Source organism: Pinus tabuliformis, chromosome 2_2 (genome assembly GCF_031772625.1).
Source record: "Pinus tabuliformis cultivar Carrire ecotype Pingquan chromosome 2_2, CPIR1, whole genome shotgun sequence".
NCBI classification, from domain to species: Eukaryota; Viridiplantae; Streptophyta; class Pinopsida; order Pinales; family Pinaceae; genus Pinus; species Pinus tabuliformis.
This window is the reverse complement of record NC_142300.1, coordinates 912,400,378-912,418,844: the sequence shown is the minus strand read 5'-3', so window position 1 is coordinate 912,418,844 and position 18,467 is coordinate 912,400,378. Positions and strand designations below refer to the sequence as shown.

General features: G+C 37.2%; 1 protein-coding gene across 6 annotated transcripts in view; it reads right to left on the bottom strand.

Moving 5' to 3' along the window:
- Positions 1–8,620: 8,620 nt before the first annotated feature.
- The window catches only part of LOC149195987 (uncharacterized), a 132,567-nt gene continuing 122,720 nt past the window's right edge, over positions 8,621–18,467 (bottom strand). For all 6 annotated transcript variants that reach the window (XM_089405456.1, XM_089405454.1, XM_089405455.1 and 3 more), the window contains 3 exons: positions 12,138–12,283; positions 9,418–9,757; positions 8,621–9,292 (listed from right to left, as the gene is read on the bottom strand). In XM_089405456.1, the coding sequence (XP_089261582.1) occupies positions 9,200–9,292; positions 9,418–9,757; positions 12,138–12,283 (579 nt within the window). In that variant the 3' untranslated portion in view covers positions 8,621–9,199. The remainder of the gene's footprint in view (positions 9,293–9,417; positions 9,758–12,137; positions 12,284–18,467) is intronic.

Genomic DNA, 18,467 nt, shown 5'->3' with positions numbered 1-18,467 from the left:
CAAAAATAGGTATGCCAATCTGACACTTCAACTTCCTCAACTCTTGTTGTTCAATGTTCAATTATCACTACTTAGGCTTATTATATGTTCAAAGAAAAGGTTTGCCCATCTAGCAGCGTGTACTCAACACTATGGATTTATTTTTGCTACATAGGGATTTTCAACACAATTGGAACCAAATAATCCTTTACAAATTTGAAGGTATGCTTCATGTGTCCTATCAACCTTTGCACTAAACACTCACCTTATGCAGCCCACAGGCCTACCACAAAAATTTCCCATGATAACCCTATTCTTACGACACCTCTATCCATAATAGGGCTTGGCATAACATCACAACCACTTCAGTGAAAAAATCCCTTAACACTACCTTATCCAACCAAACTCGGCCTCCAAAGATCCCTGCAACAGTTCACAAATAAAGCTCAACCACCTCAAAGATCATACTAGAATCTGGTCTATGACAAGACTGCAACTTCCACCACAAACCAGACTTGAACTCAGTCTTCAAAACACCAAAATCCAACCTTCAACCTAGAGCTAAACTCGGCCTTCAAAACTCCAAGATACAACCTTCAAACTAGGCCTGAACTTGACCTTCAAACACTAGAATTCGACCTCTATAACAGACCTGAAACTCAGCCTCAATAGGCCTGAAATTCGGCCTGCAATAGGGCTAAAACTCAGCCTTTAGAACAACATTACAACTCCCCTTCTAATCAAGATAAGAAACCTCCCCAAAGAGTGCTAAAAACCCTTCCCACAAAAAACCTCACCAACTCAACTTCACTTCACTTGGTTCATGAGGTATGAACCTCAAAACTGCTCCTTTTCCTGCTTAGACAAACCCGAATTGGCTTGATCGAAATAGTCTTGGGTTCCTCCACATAACGCCTATATATGTTGCATTTGAACCCCAAAAGAAACACCAACTTGCCTAGTGGATGGGTTGACTTGTGCACTTGTTGGGTTGACTTGGCAAACTATATAACGAATATTCAAAAAAATATTTCTTCTCAACCATGAGAAGTTAGATGGGTTGTCATATATCATTAGAAAGTTCTCAGAATGAGCTTTCCAACCACATATATTAAACTCCCATTTGAGCTAGGTAATTGGAGTAAAAATACATTAAAAGATAAGGTTTCTAAATGGGGCATCGAAAATCCAAAAACAATATTCAAAAATGTTTGAAACATGTTATTTGACTAACTTTCTCTTTCATTTGGACAACCTTTGACATCAATGGCAACCATTTTCAACATTCAATACAATTTCAAGATTAGTATGGGTCTCTATGCAACTTATGCGTTGTTGATGCAAGTGCACACTCTAGCATCTCAATCATTTCTTGCAAGAAATCTCTATGTTGCACCACATCAAATTTAGGAACTCCTGAGCCAAATTTTTTACTCATTGATGTTGGATTCCTATTATCTACCCATTTTCAAATGCCTCCTCAAGTCACAACACTAAAATTATCATGCCTTCGTCTACCAATTTAAGCTCAAAATTCATTAGATTCATGATTCACTCCCTTGAACAAGATTCCCACTTCTCAACCAAAGTTAGGGAAAACCTTAAGTGGCATGTTCTATAGCTCTATAATTGCTACACACTGGCAATCAAGGAAGTGGAAAATCTAGAGAAAAGTGGATCACATCATCACAAGTATAGCATTGATTTGGCCCGAAGCTTTCACCAATTTTACCTCCTTGGTACCCACCTCCTTGACCTTTATGACTTTCACCTTGTGGCTATGCATTATCTTCTACTCAAATATATAGTTTTCTACATCCTTCCACCAAAGCTTGAAAAGCCCCACGGTGTTGTGTTATGGGTGTCGGTTCTTTAGAACTTTTGTAGAATAGGATAAGCATTACAAAGAGTGACCATACAAGCTCTACAAATTCCACAATATTCTAATGTTTTCACACTCTTAAAAGGTTTAATGAAGGCCTATACACAACTCCACCTAAAGCTCTACCTATAAATGGGCCAAAATAGAGGACCCTATACAACTCAAAATAGAGGTCATTAATTCACATGATTCCCTTCCACTTTACAATTGGTATGCCAACGTATTCTCTTCCGATTTTCCTCTAATTAATTCTTAAATATGTTTGATAGAGTATTATCTATGGCTCAAACCAAGATAACTCTAGAAATGCACCAAATGCTAGAATACACATATTCCCAAGATACCCCACAAATACTTTATCTTCATAGCATATTCTAGTGATTCCGTTGAATTTGTGATCATTTACTGCATTAGATGAATTTTGGTTAGGAGCAGTCCTTTTATGAATCACTCTTTATATTGTGTATCATAGATCTAATAAGTCAATCAACTCATCAAATCTTGAAACCTCTATACACATGTTCACATTCAATTTCTATTAATATCGTCTTAATGTCCAACTCTACAATACCTTGTTGCTTTGACTTAGACTATTAAAACTCAAATAAATGGTTGTTCAACCTCATCGAAGGTTGAAATCACTCCACTTTATCATCTACGCACAAACTTCTTATACCATCGCAACGTCTTGCTTTTTCTAGAACTCTAGCATCCTTATTGTTGGTGCAATACTCTTAACATTCCATATAACTTCACAGTGAAACCAATATTGTTTTCCATCATTTTTACATTTACCTAAAACTTCATATAAATTCAATATTCAAAATCATCCATAATATACAACTTATTTTTTAGTATAAAATACATGGACCATCTTTTATTTATCAATAAAAAATAAAAAAAACATTTTATTAAAAATATTTAACATATTAAAAAGAGAAAAACATTTTATTAAACCATTTAACAAAATTGCTTAATCACTTGGTTCATACCATTAATCGTGAATTCAAAATTCCCCATAATAAATAAAATTATTTATTTATTGGATATAAAATGAATGCATACATCAATCTTTATTAAAAATATTTAACATATTAAAAGGAGAGAAACATTTTATTAAATCATTTAACAAAATTGCTTAATCACTTGGTTCATACCATTAATCGTGAATTCAAAATCCCCCATAATAAATAAAATTATTTATTTATTGGATATAAAATGAATGCATGCATCAATCTTTTATTAGTCAATAAAAATGGAAAAGGAAATCGTCAATGGCATGTTTATTTTTGGGGTAAATTATTTTTTTATAAGATGCACATGCTTAATAACTTGGTTCATACCATTAATCGTGAATTCAAAATTCCCCATAATAAATAAAATTATTTATTTATTGGATATAACAAAATTGCTTAATCACTTGGTTCATACCATTAATCGTGAATTCAAAATCCCCCATAATAAATAAAATTATTTATTTATTGGATATAAAATGAATGCATGCATCAATCTTTTATTAGTCAATAAAAATGGAAAAGGAAATCGTCAATGGCATGTTTATTTTTGGGGTAAATTATTTTTTTATAAGATGCACATGCTTAATAACTTGGTTCATACCATTAATCGTGAATTCAAAATTCCCCATAATAAATAAAATTATTTATTTATTGGATATAAAATGAATGCATGCATCAATTTTTTATTAGTCAATAAAAATGGAAAAGGAAATCGTCAATGGCATGTTTATTTTTGGGGTAAATTATTTTTTTATAAGATGCACATACTAACCTTTCGTTAGAAATGAATTCACCTTCCACGAGATTAAAATAATCCAGGAGGAACATCTTAGTAAACTTCGATCATTTTGTCAATGGCATGTTTATTTTTGGGGTAAATTATTTTTTTATAAGATGCACATACTAACCTTTCGTTAGAAATGAATTCACCTTCCACGAGATTAAAATAATCCAGGAGGAACATCTTAGTAAACTTCGATCATTTTTTTTTGCAAACTTTTTTTCATAAAATGCATGTACCAATCTTCTGTTAAAAATGAATTCACCCACCAACATCTTTGAACCCTTCATGAAATTAAAATAATCCGGAAAACATCCTCATAAACTTCGATGTATCCCGTGTTAGGTGAAGCATATCAATGAGATGTCAAAGCAATTCATACAATAACATCATACATGCCCATGGCTCCTTTGCAAATCCAGTGTTGAAAAATTAAAAATGCCCACAAAAGCAAAACCAAGTAAATTCCATTATGTGCTTTTAAATCAGTGTTGAAAAATTAAAGATGCCCACAAAAGTAAAACCAAGTAAATTCCATTATATGCTTTTAAATCAGTGTTGGAAAAATTAAAAATGCCCACACAAGCAAAACCAAGTAAATTCCATTATATGCTTTTAAGGCATTTAAAAGGGAAACAAAAAGTAAAGTAAATTCCATTATATGCTTTTAAGATATTTAAAATGGAAACAAATTGAGAAAATCCAAAAACGCTTGATCATGAGCAAGTTCAATACAAAAAGTTCGGTTTCTTGTGAGATAATGTTGAGTGAAACAAGAGCAACTCCCATTGAAGCAATTGCTATGGTGCACTTTATAAGGTATCTAAAAAGAATTGAGCAAATTAGAGTAGGTAGATGGCCAAAAGTTATCTTCAATGAAAGCATGAGTGAAAGAAAGAAATCATGATTAAGACAAAACAACAAATGGATGCGAAAATGGAATATTTACTTCAATGCATGTCCCACAAATAGCAAGGAGTTAAAGAATTTTGTTATGGAGAAGTTCCATAAGCGTATATGGGGGAAAGAATTGGGTAGAAAGAAGTACTATGTTCAGGAATTCAACCCAACTTGTGATCTCCAACAAAAGGAATACATTGGAGCTAGCATTCCATGGAGAGCAAAGATTCTTATTGCTCCGTTAAGAACTAACTCGCATCAACTTCAGTGTGAAACGAAACAGTGGAAGAGACCTAAAAAAGCTTGGGAAGAACGAGTGTGTACTTTTTGCACTTCTGAGGCAGTGTAATCAGAAAGGCATTTCATTTTAGAATGTGATGCTTTCAGAGACACCAGGGGCAATTATGGCAGTATGTTAGCATCAATTCTTTGGCATTGTCTTTTCAGTGAAGGGACTGTTAGAAGGTTGGGTCAACTCATCATCAATTTCAGTAAGAAAAAGAATGAATTGCAAAAGGCAAAAAACAGGGAAGCTGATAGTCCCATTAGACTATGTTGTCTCATGGACATTAAAATATCATTCATTCGTTCATATGCTTTTTTTGGAGCAAACTTTTTTTGTAAAATGCATATACCAATCTTTTGTTAAAAATGAATTCACCAACATCGACTCAAGACAAAACGTGCTTCTCAGGACAAAATATCGACTCATGATTTCTCTTTTCATAATTACAGCTAGTTTGTACGATTCACAGTTTTTCTTTCACAATTACAGCTAGTTTGTCCGACTCACGATGTTTCTTTCAGATTACAGCTAGTTTGTATAGTCATAAAATTGTGATATAGTTTTTCCAGTGCAGCAGAGCTTACATGCTTTCAAAACAAGTTCCATTGATTCGCATCTAGAAAATTGCCTTACAATGCTCATTATTATCTATCCAAGGATTAAAACACGGATCATAGTTTGTCGGCAAAGCATAATGGGTTATTTTAAGGAGAACCCCAATCTATCCTGGTAAGTGGCAAGAAAACGATGGGTACACTGAGGAATTTTTTTGGTTCTCCTTCTGTTCTCTTGATTGAATTTTCTTCCCCTTGTTGGTGGAGGCAAATTGTAGAATGGCAATGTATGCTTCCTCTATGCTTTAGCATATAAGTAGTGCCCAGAGGGAGTACTTGAAACATTGAGTGACTCTGGTACTTGAGGGAAAAGCATTGGAGATCATTGGGATTCTTCCCCATCTAATGTAGCCTCTGTATATGATTGAGTGTTCTGCTTCACCTGTTATTCTTGGGATTCTTCCTTCTTTTCCAAGGTAGCCCTGAATTTCATTAATTGCTCTGCTTTGCCTTTACAGCCTACAAGGTTCGGATGTTTTCTTACTTTTTCTAGAACAATTTTAGGTCTAATTGATCTTCTTGATCCTTTTTAAGAGGGAATTCGATTTTTTTACAGGGACCATCCTTTGCTATCGACATCTTGTGCCTCGCATTTTCCTCTTCAAGGGCTTCTACATTTACTAGGACATCAAAGCAATTTTTATTTTTTCCAATTGGTCCCCCCCCCCGGAGTCCCCTCTAAATGGTTTTTGTGCACTGATGTGCCTTATTTTTTTGTTGGCCTAAACGAGTTCATGAGCTACTTGGGGAGAGGTTAATGAGTCCCCCTTCAGTCCTTCAACAATTCCTCGTACTCATGGCGAACATTGCATTTGATGGTGCATTGCACATAATCCAATATTAGTTGAATCACCTGCGTCACTTGCGGAAGGCCTTTCACCAAATCCAGTACTACACATATTCTGGCAGTGGGCACTAGTGAAGAGAGTTCCTTCTGGACCAGCTTGGTTAATGTATCAACCCAACATGCACCCCGTTGATTTCAAGGTAGCTTCATCCCAAAATATTAGAAGATAGGGCATCCTAACGCATGCAGGGGTATTGTGATCTCCTATTTAGGGTTAAATACCAAGGACCCAAAGGTTAAGAACATAGCCTGATATCCTATATGAACTAAAAGAAAAATGTCATGTTTCTCTCCTCAATATTATGGAATATCAAATAAAAATACCCACGACAACAAGAAAACAAAGCTACTTGACTCTAGATCTTGGGAAGCCATTCTTCCTCTATCCACATTTCCATGGTACTTAGATTAGGCCAGATCCCTGTAAACTTCTTGTTCAAAGCTTGTTTAGATAGAAACACAGTTTTCCTTCTTGGATCCACTAAATCAATAACCCGTTGGGAAATGGATTGCTTTTCCCCATTCAGTTAACAAATCTGTCAATTGTGGATTGTATTTGTTTGGACAAGTTGGCTCAGCCTTTGACCAGCGATCTAAAGGCTTAAATCTAGACAACAAATGTGAGCTCCTTCTACTTTGTTTGAGAAGTGGATTCTTCCATCATTGTCTACCCCACACATTGCATTTGGTTTACTCGTTCATGCTTGGACTCAGTGGCAGAGAGACATAGTATCTAGAGGTCAAAATCTGCTCCTTCAAGGATGCATTTTCCAAGTGATTCATGCATGGTAGTAATTGATTGAAAATCCAGAGGGACAACACTGGATGCATATGCATTCTTCTAAGGAATGGAAGGGCATTGATGATAGTGGTGGAATTCATAAACTATGGCCGTGGGATGGACTGATTCTCATCATTTCCAACTCTATAACCAACCAAAAAGAGTAAATGTGTGCAATTGTGGTCGTCGCCAAAATGGTTAGTGCCTAGTTTTGATGATGACAATAGGATGAGTTTTGATACATTTGTGTTTGCAGTCATTATGAAATTATTTTTAATATAATCCCTTTTGATGTGACTGCAGGTTTGACCACAAACTCTAAGTGACCCCATGGCAACCTAAGGGGTCAGACATATGCACTCTTGCAGAATGATATCAGAAGAGGAAGGGAGCCCCCCTGCTTTATCCCATAGTATCCTACCTCAATCGGAATTGAACTCTGATGGGCAAGGAGCTCCTCCTACCTTACCATCAAATCTTAGCTCAGATGCGACATTGAGTAATGATTATGCCCTCCTATATCTGCAATCAATGAATAAAAGCCCAAAGAAGATTCAAGGATTTTTCAAATAATTAATTAAGCAATAAACCTAAAACTTGTTTACTATCTAAAGCCTTTGGAAAAAGTACTTTTAAATCGTTTTGCCATCTCAAGGTATTGGAAGGGAAGTTACACATTTGCTTAATAAATGATTACTCATGGAAGCAAAACTTCAAGTACAATGGTTGACAGTTTTGTTTCAAATAGTAACATATTGCTAACATTTCACAAGACCATGGTACACAAAATCCACAAGTAAACAAACTAACAGAAGAAAACCAAAATGATTACTCCACATTGAAAACCATCAGGTGATGTAATGTCAAAAAATAATGCAGGCCACCCGTTTGACTGTACATCAACATGAGCACTTGTGGTGCACCGTTTGAGAAATAGGGAGGCCCTAACATGCAACCATAATATCCTTTTAACAATCATGTTTGTAAATTTGTAAATGTCCATTACCATCAAAATACATTTTCCCCTCTGAAAGCTGGAATCCAAAAATAATAAATGCCAGGGAGTAGAACAGAGCTTTATTCAATAGACGACAAAGTAGGGAGCTTGAAACAGTTGAACGGTCAACCTACCTAGGATTTTCAGGACTTTCAAGTGATTTCCTATAATCAGCAGAGGAATGATCTACATAGAATGATAGGCTGCAAAGTTCAATCACCTGTCATGTGCAGAGCCTAGATTAAGTTATTCAGGAACTAGGAAGCAGAAGGGTGGCAGAAAATAGTGACTCTCTCACATGCAAATACATATTTAGCTTTGCACCGAAATATCAACATCATACTCACTTTGGAAGTTTCCAAATCGTCTAGCACATTAACTGGACCATCCTTTTACAATTAATTATAGCCATACCGAAAAGAACGAAATATTTCACAACAATCATAGAGAACAATTCATAAAGTTGCTGAATTGAAATTCAATGTATGTGCAAAATGTTGTTGACAAATACTCTGATGAGAAACAGACCAATGAAAATCATTTGCAATAGGAATTAATCAATTATGGTATAACTTCTTAACAAGATACAAAATAACTAGTACCAATACACTAGAATTACTGGCTCAACCCTACTTCTAAGGGTCAATCCAAGAATATCTTGTTTTTCTTTTAAAAACACTTTCTTAAAAGAAAAGAAGATGCTTACAAAAATGCTCCTCTTGTGATGTCAGGATCCAGCACTGACAATTCAACAGTAGCCTAAAGCTAACCCTGACTTACAACTGAACAATGGATACCAATCTTCTACAGAATTCTCAAATTGTGAATAAACACTTGCAAAGTTCAAATAAATTATAATATGGATTGGTGCAAAAAAACAATTGAAATCTTTTCATGACAGCTCTTGTAAACTTTTCCCAGCATCAAAATCAGAAATGGGGAGTTGTAATCAGAGTAAGATATCTCAACCAACATAACCATTAAATTTACAGAGATCTGTGTTCAAGTTGTCCCTCTGCTCGTGTCCATGAAACTACTGAACATATAAACTTTTTGTTGTGTTCATTTCTGTAGCATGTATATATGACAGTAGTGAACTATAACTTTGCCATTCTTTTACCTTAAAAGGAAACCTCCTTCGCTGGAGACTAATCTAGGCTGCAACTCCTCCCATGTCAATTCCTCAAAGTCACCATCCTCATACCTTACCTGCACAAATCATTAAATTACCAACAACAATTTATATCCCCGAGTTGGCGATGGCCTGGATAAGAACATCCTCTCAACAAGATTCAAGTAACAGTCACATCAAATCAGCATATGTATATTCTTACCTTGTATAACAGCTCATAGCCAACAATTTCTCCATGGTAGATTCTTCCATCAAAACTTTTCTTGATCTTGCTCCCAACCACAACAGTACCCCTACCAGGGATGGAATCTGCAATTCTGGCACCCATATTTCCTCGTTTAGTTTCCACTGTTGATAGTTCTCCTTTAAGGTCATAAAATGTTTTCCTCCTCCTGGAAGTTCTGCCGTGTTCAGCAGTTACAAAAGCATTCTGCCTTGTTGTGGGTTTCCTCCCCTGCACTGAATTATTCATGCCCTTCTTCATGACTGCATCAAAGTTACTTAGATCATCCGAACCAAAATTCCCAAAATTCTCCTCGGATCTGAAAGCAAGATACAGGAAAAAAAAAACAGAAAATCTTGCCAGAGTGATCAACACATTCTACAAAGCAAACAAATAAAAATCCATGAATACAGAAATTTCAAAAGTCAAACTCCATAAAATGAATTCATAGACTAGATACAAGTTCAGGTATGGATGGAACATAAACCAAATATAAGGTTATCTTGCTGTTACAACCCTATTATACAAATAACACGGACTTTTTTCTAGTTACTTCCGATATACTCTCTACTGTACTAAGCATCTGCTGACATTTGAATTATAAATAGTAAAATGCTTGCAGGCAGATAATTGATAACAAAGAGTTGTCTGCCAGTAGGCAACATGTCGGTTACTGCATCTCTAGACAAATTATATGGTTATGTTTCCCCCAGAGTATGTGCATTTCTGACAGTATAAAATTGACAAGGATTATTGCCTATGATGCACTGCCTCTGGGGACTGGGGGACGGCATGGATGGGGGGCGAGTTTCCGGTATGGCTAGAGCGCACCCCCAACTTTTCAAGGAGACAACAATAATATATATAAATTACAAAATAATAAATATTATTATTATTATTATTATTTTATATTCACCATGTGCATAAAGATAAATCATAAATAATAAATACATCATTGCAATAAAATTATAAACATTGAACTAGCTAAGAAATCCGAAACGCATATTAATAATTACAAAACCAAATACATAATCTCAAATCTAAAATTCAAGTTGAAGCTTTTAGTTGAAGGATGATGAGTCAAGAGCAGTGTTGAGCAAGTGAACTATTCTTCTAGTGTGACACATGGTAGTTAGTTGGAGGGTATCCATCTATATGACAGTACAAATGGCCTAGCGCTAAAACACTAACTCTTGCTAGTTTGACCTTTCAAAGACCTAATTTGTCTTGCCATAAATGTCAAATCAAAAACCTAGGTTGAATTACTAGAGCTAGTTGTCTTGCTTGCTATTTTTGGTCAAATCCAAAAGAAGATTGAGTCTTACTATTCTTGGTTGACATTCTTGCATGTAAACTAATTTGCCTTATTATCCCAGTTGGCAAGCATGCTAATTTTGTCAAAATCAAGCCTTGGCTCAAATTCCTAATATTGCCAATCTCAACACCTAAATCAACCCTTTCTATTGTTAGGTTTATCAAATAAAAGCCAAGTTTAATTGGTCAACCACACTAGATATTTTCCCAATCCCGTGAAAGAAAAAAGGGCCTTTCTTACAATCACTGCTACTAATATGGCCAAGTTAAACAAATTCAACTTCCTTGGCATAGTTAGCAAAGTTTCAAAGTGTGTTAGAGCCTTAAACATAGTGTGGTTTCTTTACATTAGTTTGACATGTAAATCAATCTTGAATCCTGGTTTATTATTCTTGAACAAAGTAAGTGCAAAGAACAGTTTTGGAAACATTAGTCTTAAGAGGAAATGTGTTGAAATGAGTCACTGCTGGCAGCCTTTAAACATCCATACAACCTTCACTGTTTGAGGGAAAAAATATGTGGCTACTAGGACAACACACAACAAAGCAGCAACCCAATAATTCCTTGCAAATAATGCTAAACACAATTCAACAACTTTCCTATAGGATAGGAGTGGGTTTAGAAACTTGTTAAATGTGCCACATAGGAACAGTCTCAAAGACAGTCTACTTCACCTTTAGGACAAAACTAGAAGGTTTTCATCAACAATAACTGTGTTCCTGATTCATGCCACAGGAAGTAAAGGTTAGTAGACTTCTTAATTATTTCTAAAGGGATGTTGTTTTTAAGCAACAGTAATTATAGGCTGAAGTCCAGCACTGAGGGTTATTGCTTTAGACAGTTAAGTGACAAAGAGAGGAGAAAATAAATGTCAACACTGAACAGGAGTATTTTTAGCAATTACCATTGGAAGTTAGCATAAACAACAACTTTTTCATGCTAAAAGCTCATCCAAAACAGCAAGAAAATCCATCCAAACAGCAAAGTAATCCCAGTCAAAATCGGGTCAGACATACTATTTTTTCCTTGGGGATGGCGGAACAGTACCCGAAAAGTCCCCAAAATATGCCTGAGACGAATTGGGAACACCTTGGAAGTCTCCAAGTCCCTAATGAAGTCCCCAAAAGATTGGGGACGTTCCCAACCCTTGTAAAAGTCCCCGGTACGCGGGAACATCGGGTATGAGGGATTTTTTGGTGGGGATGGGTCCCCGTGCAAAATAGATTATTGCCCATTAAACAGATTCACGACAACAGAAATACAACCTTGGTACAAGAGACTAATAATATGGAACGAGCCAGTTTAAAACCACATGTTAACTGTTAATACTGGAGAACAACAATTAAATAATCTATCAATTTTCCTTCTGAAAACAGCTCTTGTACCTTTCAGGTTCCTCAGACATGTCATCATAGGTTGAGAAAGTCCTCCTATAAGAGATGGATGCTTCTGTATTGTTGAGTGGGAGTAAAGTGTCTTCTAGTTCTACTTTTAAAAGGTCTTCCTCATCCTCCTCTTCTTCCTCAAAGACCTGAGGAAAAATACACCAGTCAACTAACATATCTGTGCACAACTGATTAAACACTTATAGAATAAATTTTATACAAAGCAACATGCAAATTATATGATGAGCAATCATATATCAATATCATTTTGTCGGGAAAATGGCATTTACAAACACGAACAAGACACAAAAGTAAGAACTTTGGTGTTTAACAGAGAAGATGCCACAACAAAATCAAGAAATTGATCCAGCTGTTCTCACTGATTTCCATGCACCAACAATGTTCATTGCCAATTGTGAAATACAGAGGTATGGTATTTCCATAGGCTGAAAACAGATATTACAGATAAAATCATTAAAAATGATAACATGACAAGCTTTACAACTACAAATCATGAAGTAGATTAAATTTACAAAAATCTCAAGATTTCATCTGCCAAGTCACTAGTGTTTCCCGTAAAGGCAGAGAACTTCGCAGTAACCTATGACATGGGAGATGAGCAACGCAGATAAATTTGGATAGTCTACTGGAGGAAATTAAGCTTTAGTCTACATCTCAGGAGGCCAAGGAGAGAGTTAAGATGAGAACATCCAAAGACACTGCTGAAGAGTAAATATCACAGGAATGATTGTCAAGAGGCAGAATATCACATTCAATGGTATTGGGAATGAATAACCCATCAATCACATCATCTGTGAAACTATTGGGATTGAAACATAACCTTCAATGAAGTATTTTACCAAGGCAGAGTTAGTTTATACTTAAACTGACAAGCTAGAAACAACAAAACCACAACGCCAACACTTATGCACAATGCTCATGGTAGACCACATGTCACTGAGCATAGTGTAGTCAAACTAGTAATGCTTCTGTGTCATTTCATAACTGTGGGCATTTACTATAAGAGAAAAAACTAGATTCTACGAGGAGTTTATTCCAGAAAATTATTTCCCTAGACTTTGCTTTGGAATCTTGACACCCTTTTAGTGTATTATATGATTTGTATTGTTGTTTTTGTTAGGCTTAATTATGCCAAAAAAAGAAGAAATGAAAAAATAAAATTGTACAAATTTTTAAAAATTGTTTTTGATTCATTTAATAGTCTATAAGGTATTTTGATGCATCCTGAATGTGCCCACATTCAAAGAAAAGAATCGAATTCCTTTCATTGACATTTTCTTCTGAAAATAAAGTGTTGCTTGCTTTGGATTTTGAAACATCTTTCATGAAAGCTTGCATTGCATTTACGAATTGAAAGACTGTTGAAAATGTGAAACACAAATCTCACTCGCGATTAATCGCAAGTCAAACTGGCCTCTTCCCTCTAGCCATCCGATTAAACTTTGGGCGAGTCAAACTCGCGTTTACCAAGTTTGACTTGTGGTCAATGCAAGTTTGGCTTGCAACTCATTGATTAATTGTGATTTAGGTGACTAAGGCGCTTTTCAACCCTCAACTAGGCGAGCATAGGTTTTAACATTTAGGGTTCCCGCATTTTTCATTGCGTGGTTTAGTTAGATTAAAAATTAAACATCAACCTTGTTACTGCTCAAACTAGTAGGGGACCTAAAAGGGGCCTTTAAAGGTACAACTACTAGGTCAAGGGCAATGATGGAGACTCAACCCACTAGTACCTCAACTAAGAATCCCTACTCTATACAGATTTTCACCAATGGGAGGAGACCCGATATATAGAAAGTCACTTGTGAAGGATGAATCAACAAATGGATTTGAAGTGCCCTAATGACCTTTTTACTAGAAGGAGATTAAGAATGGAGCTCGCTTGCTCTTCAAGCAAGGTACAAAGCTTTCTAGGAGAAGGAGGTGAAGATTTAAGGGCTAGGTTTAAGGAATATGCCTTGTAAAGGAGTTTCTCAATCCCTAAAATCTTTATTGAACTTGGTTTCCCAATTGGTTCTTGAAGAATTAACTTTTCAAAGGTATGGGACCACTTAGGACCAAGTGGACCCAACCTAGGTAAAGGGGAGGGACTTTAGCAACCAATGATGATCTTAACCCAAACAATGAAGGTGAAAGGATCAAAACAAGAGTTTTCACTTAGAGGTGTCAAATTGATCCTATGAGGTACTAACCTAGGGAACACCAGGGAAAAGTTTGATCTCAGAGCTAGGGCTTGGGATATCTCACAATCCCACCGTCGAAATTTCTTTAAATTTAGAGGAGAACTTGAGGACACACTAGCGCAGCAAAGGCTAGGAGATCAAACTTTTTCTATGGGTACTTTGTCAGGAAAGTGATGCCCTAGTTGGCCCAGTGTGGTTAGACATTGAATGAAGAGGGAAAGTTGAAGAATAATGGTTCTTTGAGTCACCACCTATTGGTAGATAAGTGCCTAATCCCTTGGGAAGAATAGAGTCTAGGAGAATGATGAGGACTTCGTTTCTCGATCAAGGAGGCATCAAGGACTACTTCGCTTGGCCTTTAGGGCAAGAAGAAGTGACCTTAAAGCTTTATACTTCGCTTTGCAAAAAGAGATGGCTTATCAAGATAAATTCAATGGTAGAATTATCCCTAGGAGATTTCATTCAACATTACATGGCCCATACATTGAGAGATGCTATAGAGAAACAATAATTCCACAATTTCGCAATTATGCAATGCAGCAATTAGCCCTAGTATAGCGAAAATCCCATTCCAATGCATTTGACAAAGTAAAACAAGAATAGCATTAAACGTGTGTACTTACATGTAAGAGAAGCTTTCCAACCATCAACATATTTTCCAATAAAGAAGCTCCAAGATAAGAAGGTCCAATCCAAACATCAAAATTCATCCATGCTCCAATTCATTCTCCAAGAAAGAAGTGTGAAATTCTCAAGAGATAGAATGATCCAATCCAAGTGATGATCCAAAATGAATTCATGTCTCTCCTATGTATACACTCATTAGGAGTTCAAATTACCTAATTTGAGCCTACATTAGCCCACCAACTAAAATAATGTGCAAATAACTCTCTATTGGTGACAAACCCACCAGACTAGCTCATAAACAAAATAATAAGCCTCCCAAGAGGTCAAATAATTAGTAATTGTTAAGTTATGGTATGTTCTATGCTTATAACAATTTACTTCTTTTTCTTATTATATTCCACAGATTAGCAATCACATGTACATAAAGTAAAGTGCAAATAGAAAATTAAACGATTGACAGAAAACAAGCCAAGACAAGAGCCACAAGATGTGGCGGCTAGCCAGGGACAAACCCCACAATGTGTGGGGAAACCCTTTGATCAAATCTTCTTTTATCTTCAGTAATTCAGCAGAGAGAAATAGTACAATAAATCTGATTTATATCAGCAATAGCAAACCCTAGATCAGCACCATTAGCATTAGCGGCTTCATCATCAAAACTAGGGCAGTCGATATCTCACAAATCGACCATCGGATCGGCTTGATTCCACCACCAAAAGTTGCAGCCTTCAGAGGAGGTTCAGATGAACCTACAGCGCAGTTCAGATGAGGAGATCTTCTGGTCCACGCAGGTCAAACTTCACTTTTGCAGTTGCAGCTTCAGTTTCAGCAGCTTCCTTCAAACTAGGGCAATCGATATCTCGCAAACCGTCCGTCGGATTGACTTGATTCCACCACCAAAAGTTGCAGCCTTCAGAGGAGGTTCAAATGAACCTACAGTGTAGATCGAAAGAGGAGGTTTGATGGTCCACGCTGGCCAAAATTTGTATCTACAGTTGCAACTTCAGTTTCAGCAGCTTCCGGCTTCACGTGTGAGAGAGAGACCCTTTTCTGCACAGTAGAGAAGAGACACTTTTCTGCGCAGTAGAGCGAGAGAGAAGTGATGAGATGAGTGAGTGCAAATGAGGAAAAGTCCTCCTGTATTTATACACAATTGTTGATGTTTGAATAGATGCGAATTTTGGGCTTCTGAGCCTACATGAGTTGTAGATCGGCTTGATAATAATTCGATAATCAAAATAAATTCATATCTCCATGAATACTTATCGAAATCAGATGATCTTTAGATCAATCCTACACCTCTCGACGAGAGGAATCTAATGAACATATTATCAGCCATGAATAAGATGACCCACATGAAGTTTGGCCCTAGTTGCCAATTTTAACACTCCCTCTCAACTAGGCAGAACTTCATCTGCAATCTGTCTGTCGGCCGCTACTATTCATCCATCAAATGCACTGCCCTGTACAGCCTGACCCTTGCCCTGCTCTGCGTTATTCTACCTGTTCTACTTTGTCTTGTTCTACCCTGTACTAATCTGTACGACTCTGCTCTGTTATGCTCTGTTATGCTCTGTTATGCTCTGCTCTGCTTTGTTCTGTTCTGCTTTGCTTTTGTCTGAATTATGAAGAAGAAGAAATGGTCGAGGATGTATCATACTGACTCAAAGTCAGTCTCAAAGTATGTACCACTAGTCCCAGACCAGTCTCAACCAACCCGAAGTCAGCGTCATAGTGAATACAACTCCTACCACTGGTCCCAAACTAGTAACATCCTCCACTGACTCAAAGTCAGTCTCAGAGTGTGTACCACTGGTCCCAGACCAGTAACAACCGACCCGAAGTTAGTGTCATAGAATTTACCACTCCTACCACTAGTCCCAGACCAGTATCATTGATTCGAGATCAATGGAGGTCATCCTAGCGTAGGGAGTATGGTAGATACAACGATGCGTCCATCAGTACTACTATGGTCCCTAACTTCATTTCCCTGCTCATTGATTACATGAGAGGTACTTCCCATGAGTCCCAGACTGCATGGGTAGGATGTCTCGACAGGAGAACTTAATCAATCTCGTCCTCACAGGAGAACACATCAATCCTGCTACAATCGCCATGGAGAACACATCAATCCTGGCCTCACAAGAGAACACATCAATCCTGCTACACGAGAGAGAAAATCATCCTGTTCCACAAGAGAGCGAATCATCTTGTCCCACAAGAGAGCGAATCATCTTGTTCCAGTGCGCACCACCAGGGGAGGGTGAGTCACCCTGTGGTTGTATGTTGCTCCAATAAGAACCGCAAGCCCTCAGAGCTCCCAGAGCTCAATATATGCAACATGCAGGACCCTTGTACAAGGGTTGCTTGACGACTCCAAGTCGTTTGGGAAAATCACAGATTAGATCTTTCCTCGGGGCTTTGACAAGGTGTATCGACCTGTACATCATCTTAATGCGATGGAGCCTCCTTGCTCATCGACTTACCATATCCCAGATGATGTCTATTTGCTGGAGCAATCGACGAATATGGGATTCCTCAATAATCGAATCCCACCTCTGATTGTTATAGAGAATCACAGTGGTATGTGTTCAAACAGCTCACTGAAGAGCTTTCCCAACCAAGCAGCTTCATTCGAGATCATACTCGTAGATATGTATCTAGTCTCGGCGGTGCTTATGGCAACCGACTTCTGCTTCCTGCTCATCCATTATATCGAAGCAGAATCCAAAGAGAAACAACACTAAAAGTGCTCCAGTGATCCTCCACACTACCTGCCTAATCAGCGTTCGAATAATCATGCAGTTTCATATTTCCAACAGTGTATCTCAATCTATGAGAGATTGTGTCCTAAAGACATCTCAAAAGATTCTTGGCACCAATCTAGTGAGGCTCAACCAAATATGAGCTCACAATGCTAACTGCAAAACATATGTTCGGACGGAGGTTCACCAAGAACATCAACGCGAATGAGTTTTTGAAACTCAGAGGCATTTCCCAAATCAGGTCCGACATCACTACCATATAACTTCTGAAAGTTAAGATCCTCAAGGTAGTCACAGGCTTGCAATACATCATACCAAATCTTTTCAGAATCTTCACCACATATTTTCCTTGAGATAGCAAAATTTCCTTTGGCTTCTGCCACACTTCAAGTCCTTGGTTCTTCATTTCAAATTCAGAAGCCAACTCCCTCTTACATTTGTGAATGAGAGGGTATGCACCTATTAGAAAGAGGTCATCCACATACAACACCAATATGAGAGGCTTGTCATCTTCAACCTTAAGGTAAGGGTTAGGATCGGCTTCACTCCTAGTGAATCCCAGCTTCATCAAGTAGCTATAGATCCTCTCATACCATGCTCGGCATGCTTGCTTCAGCCCATAGAGAGCCTTCTTCAACCTGCATACATGAGATTTTCAATCATAAATCTCAAATCCTTCGGGTTGCTCCACGTAGACCTCTTCTTTGATCGAACCATGCAAGAACGCAGTCTTA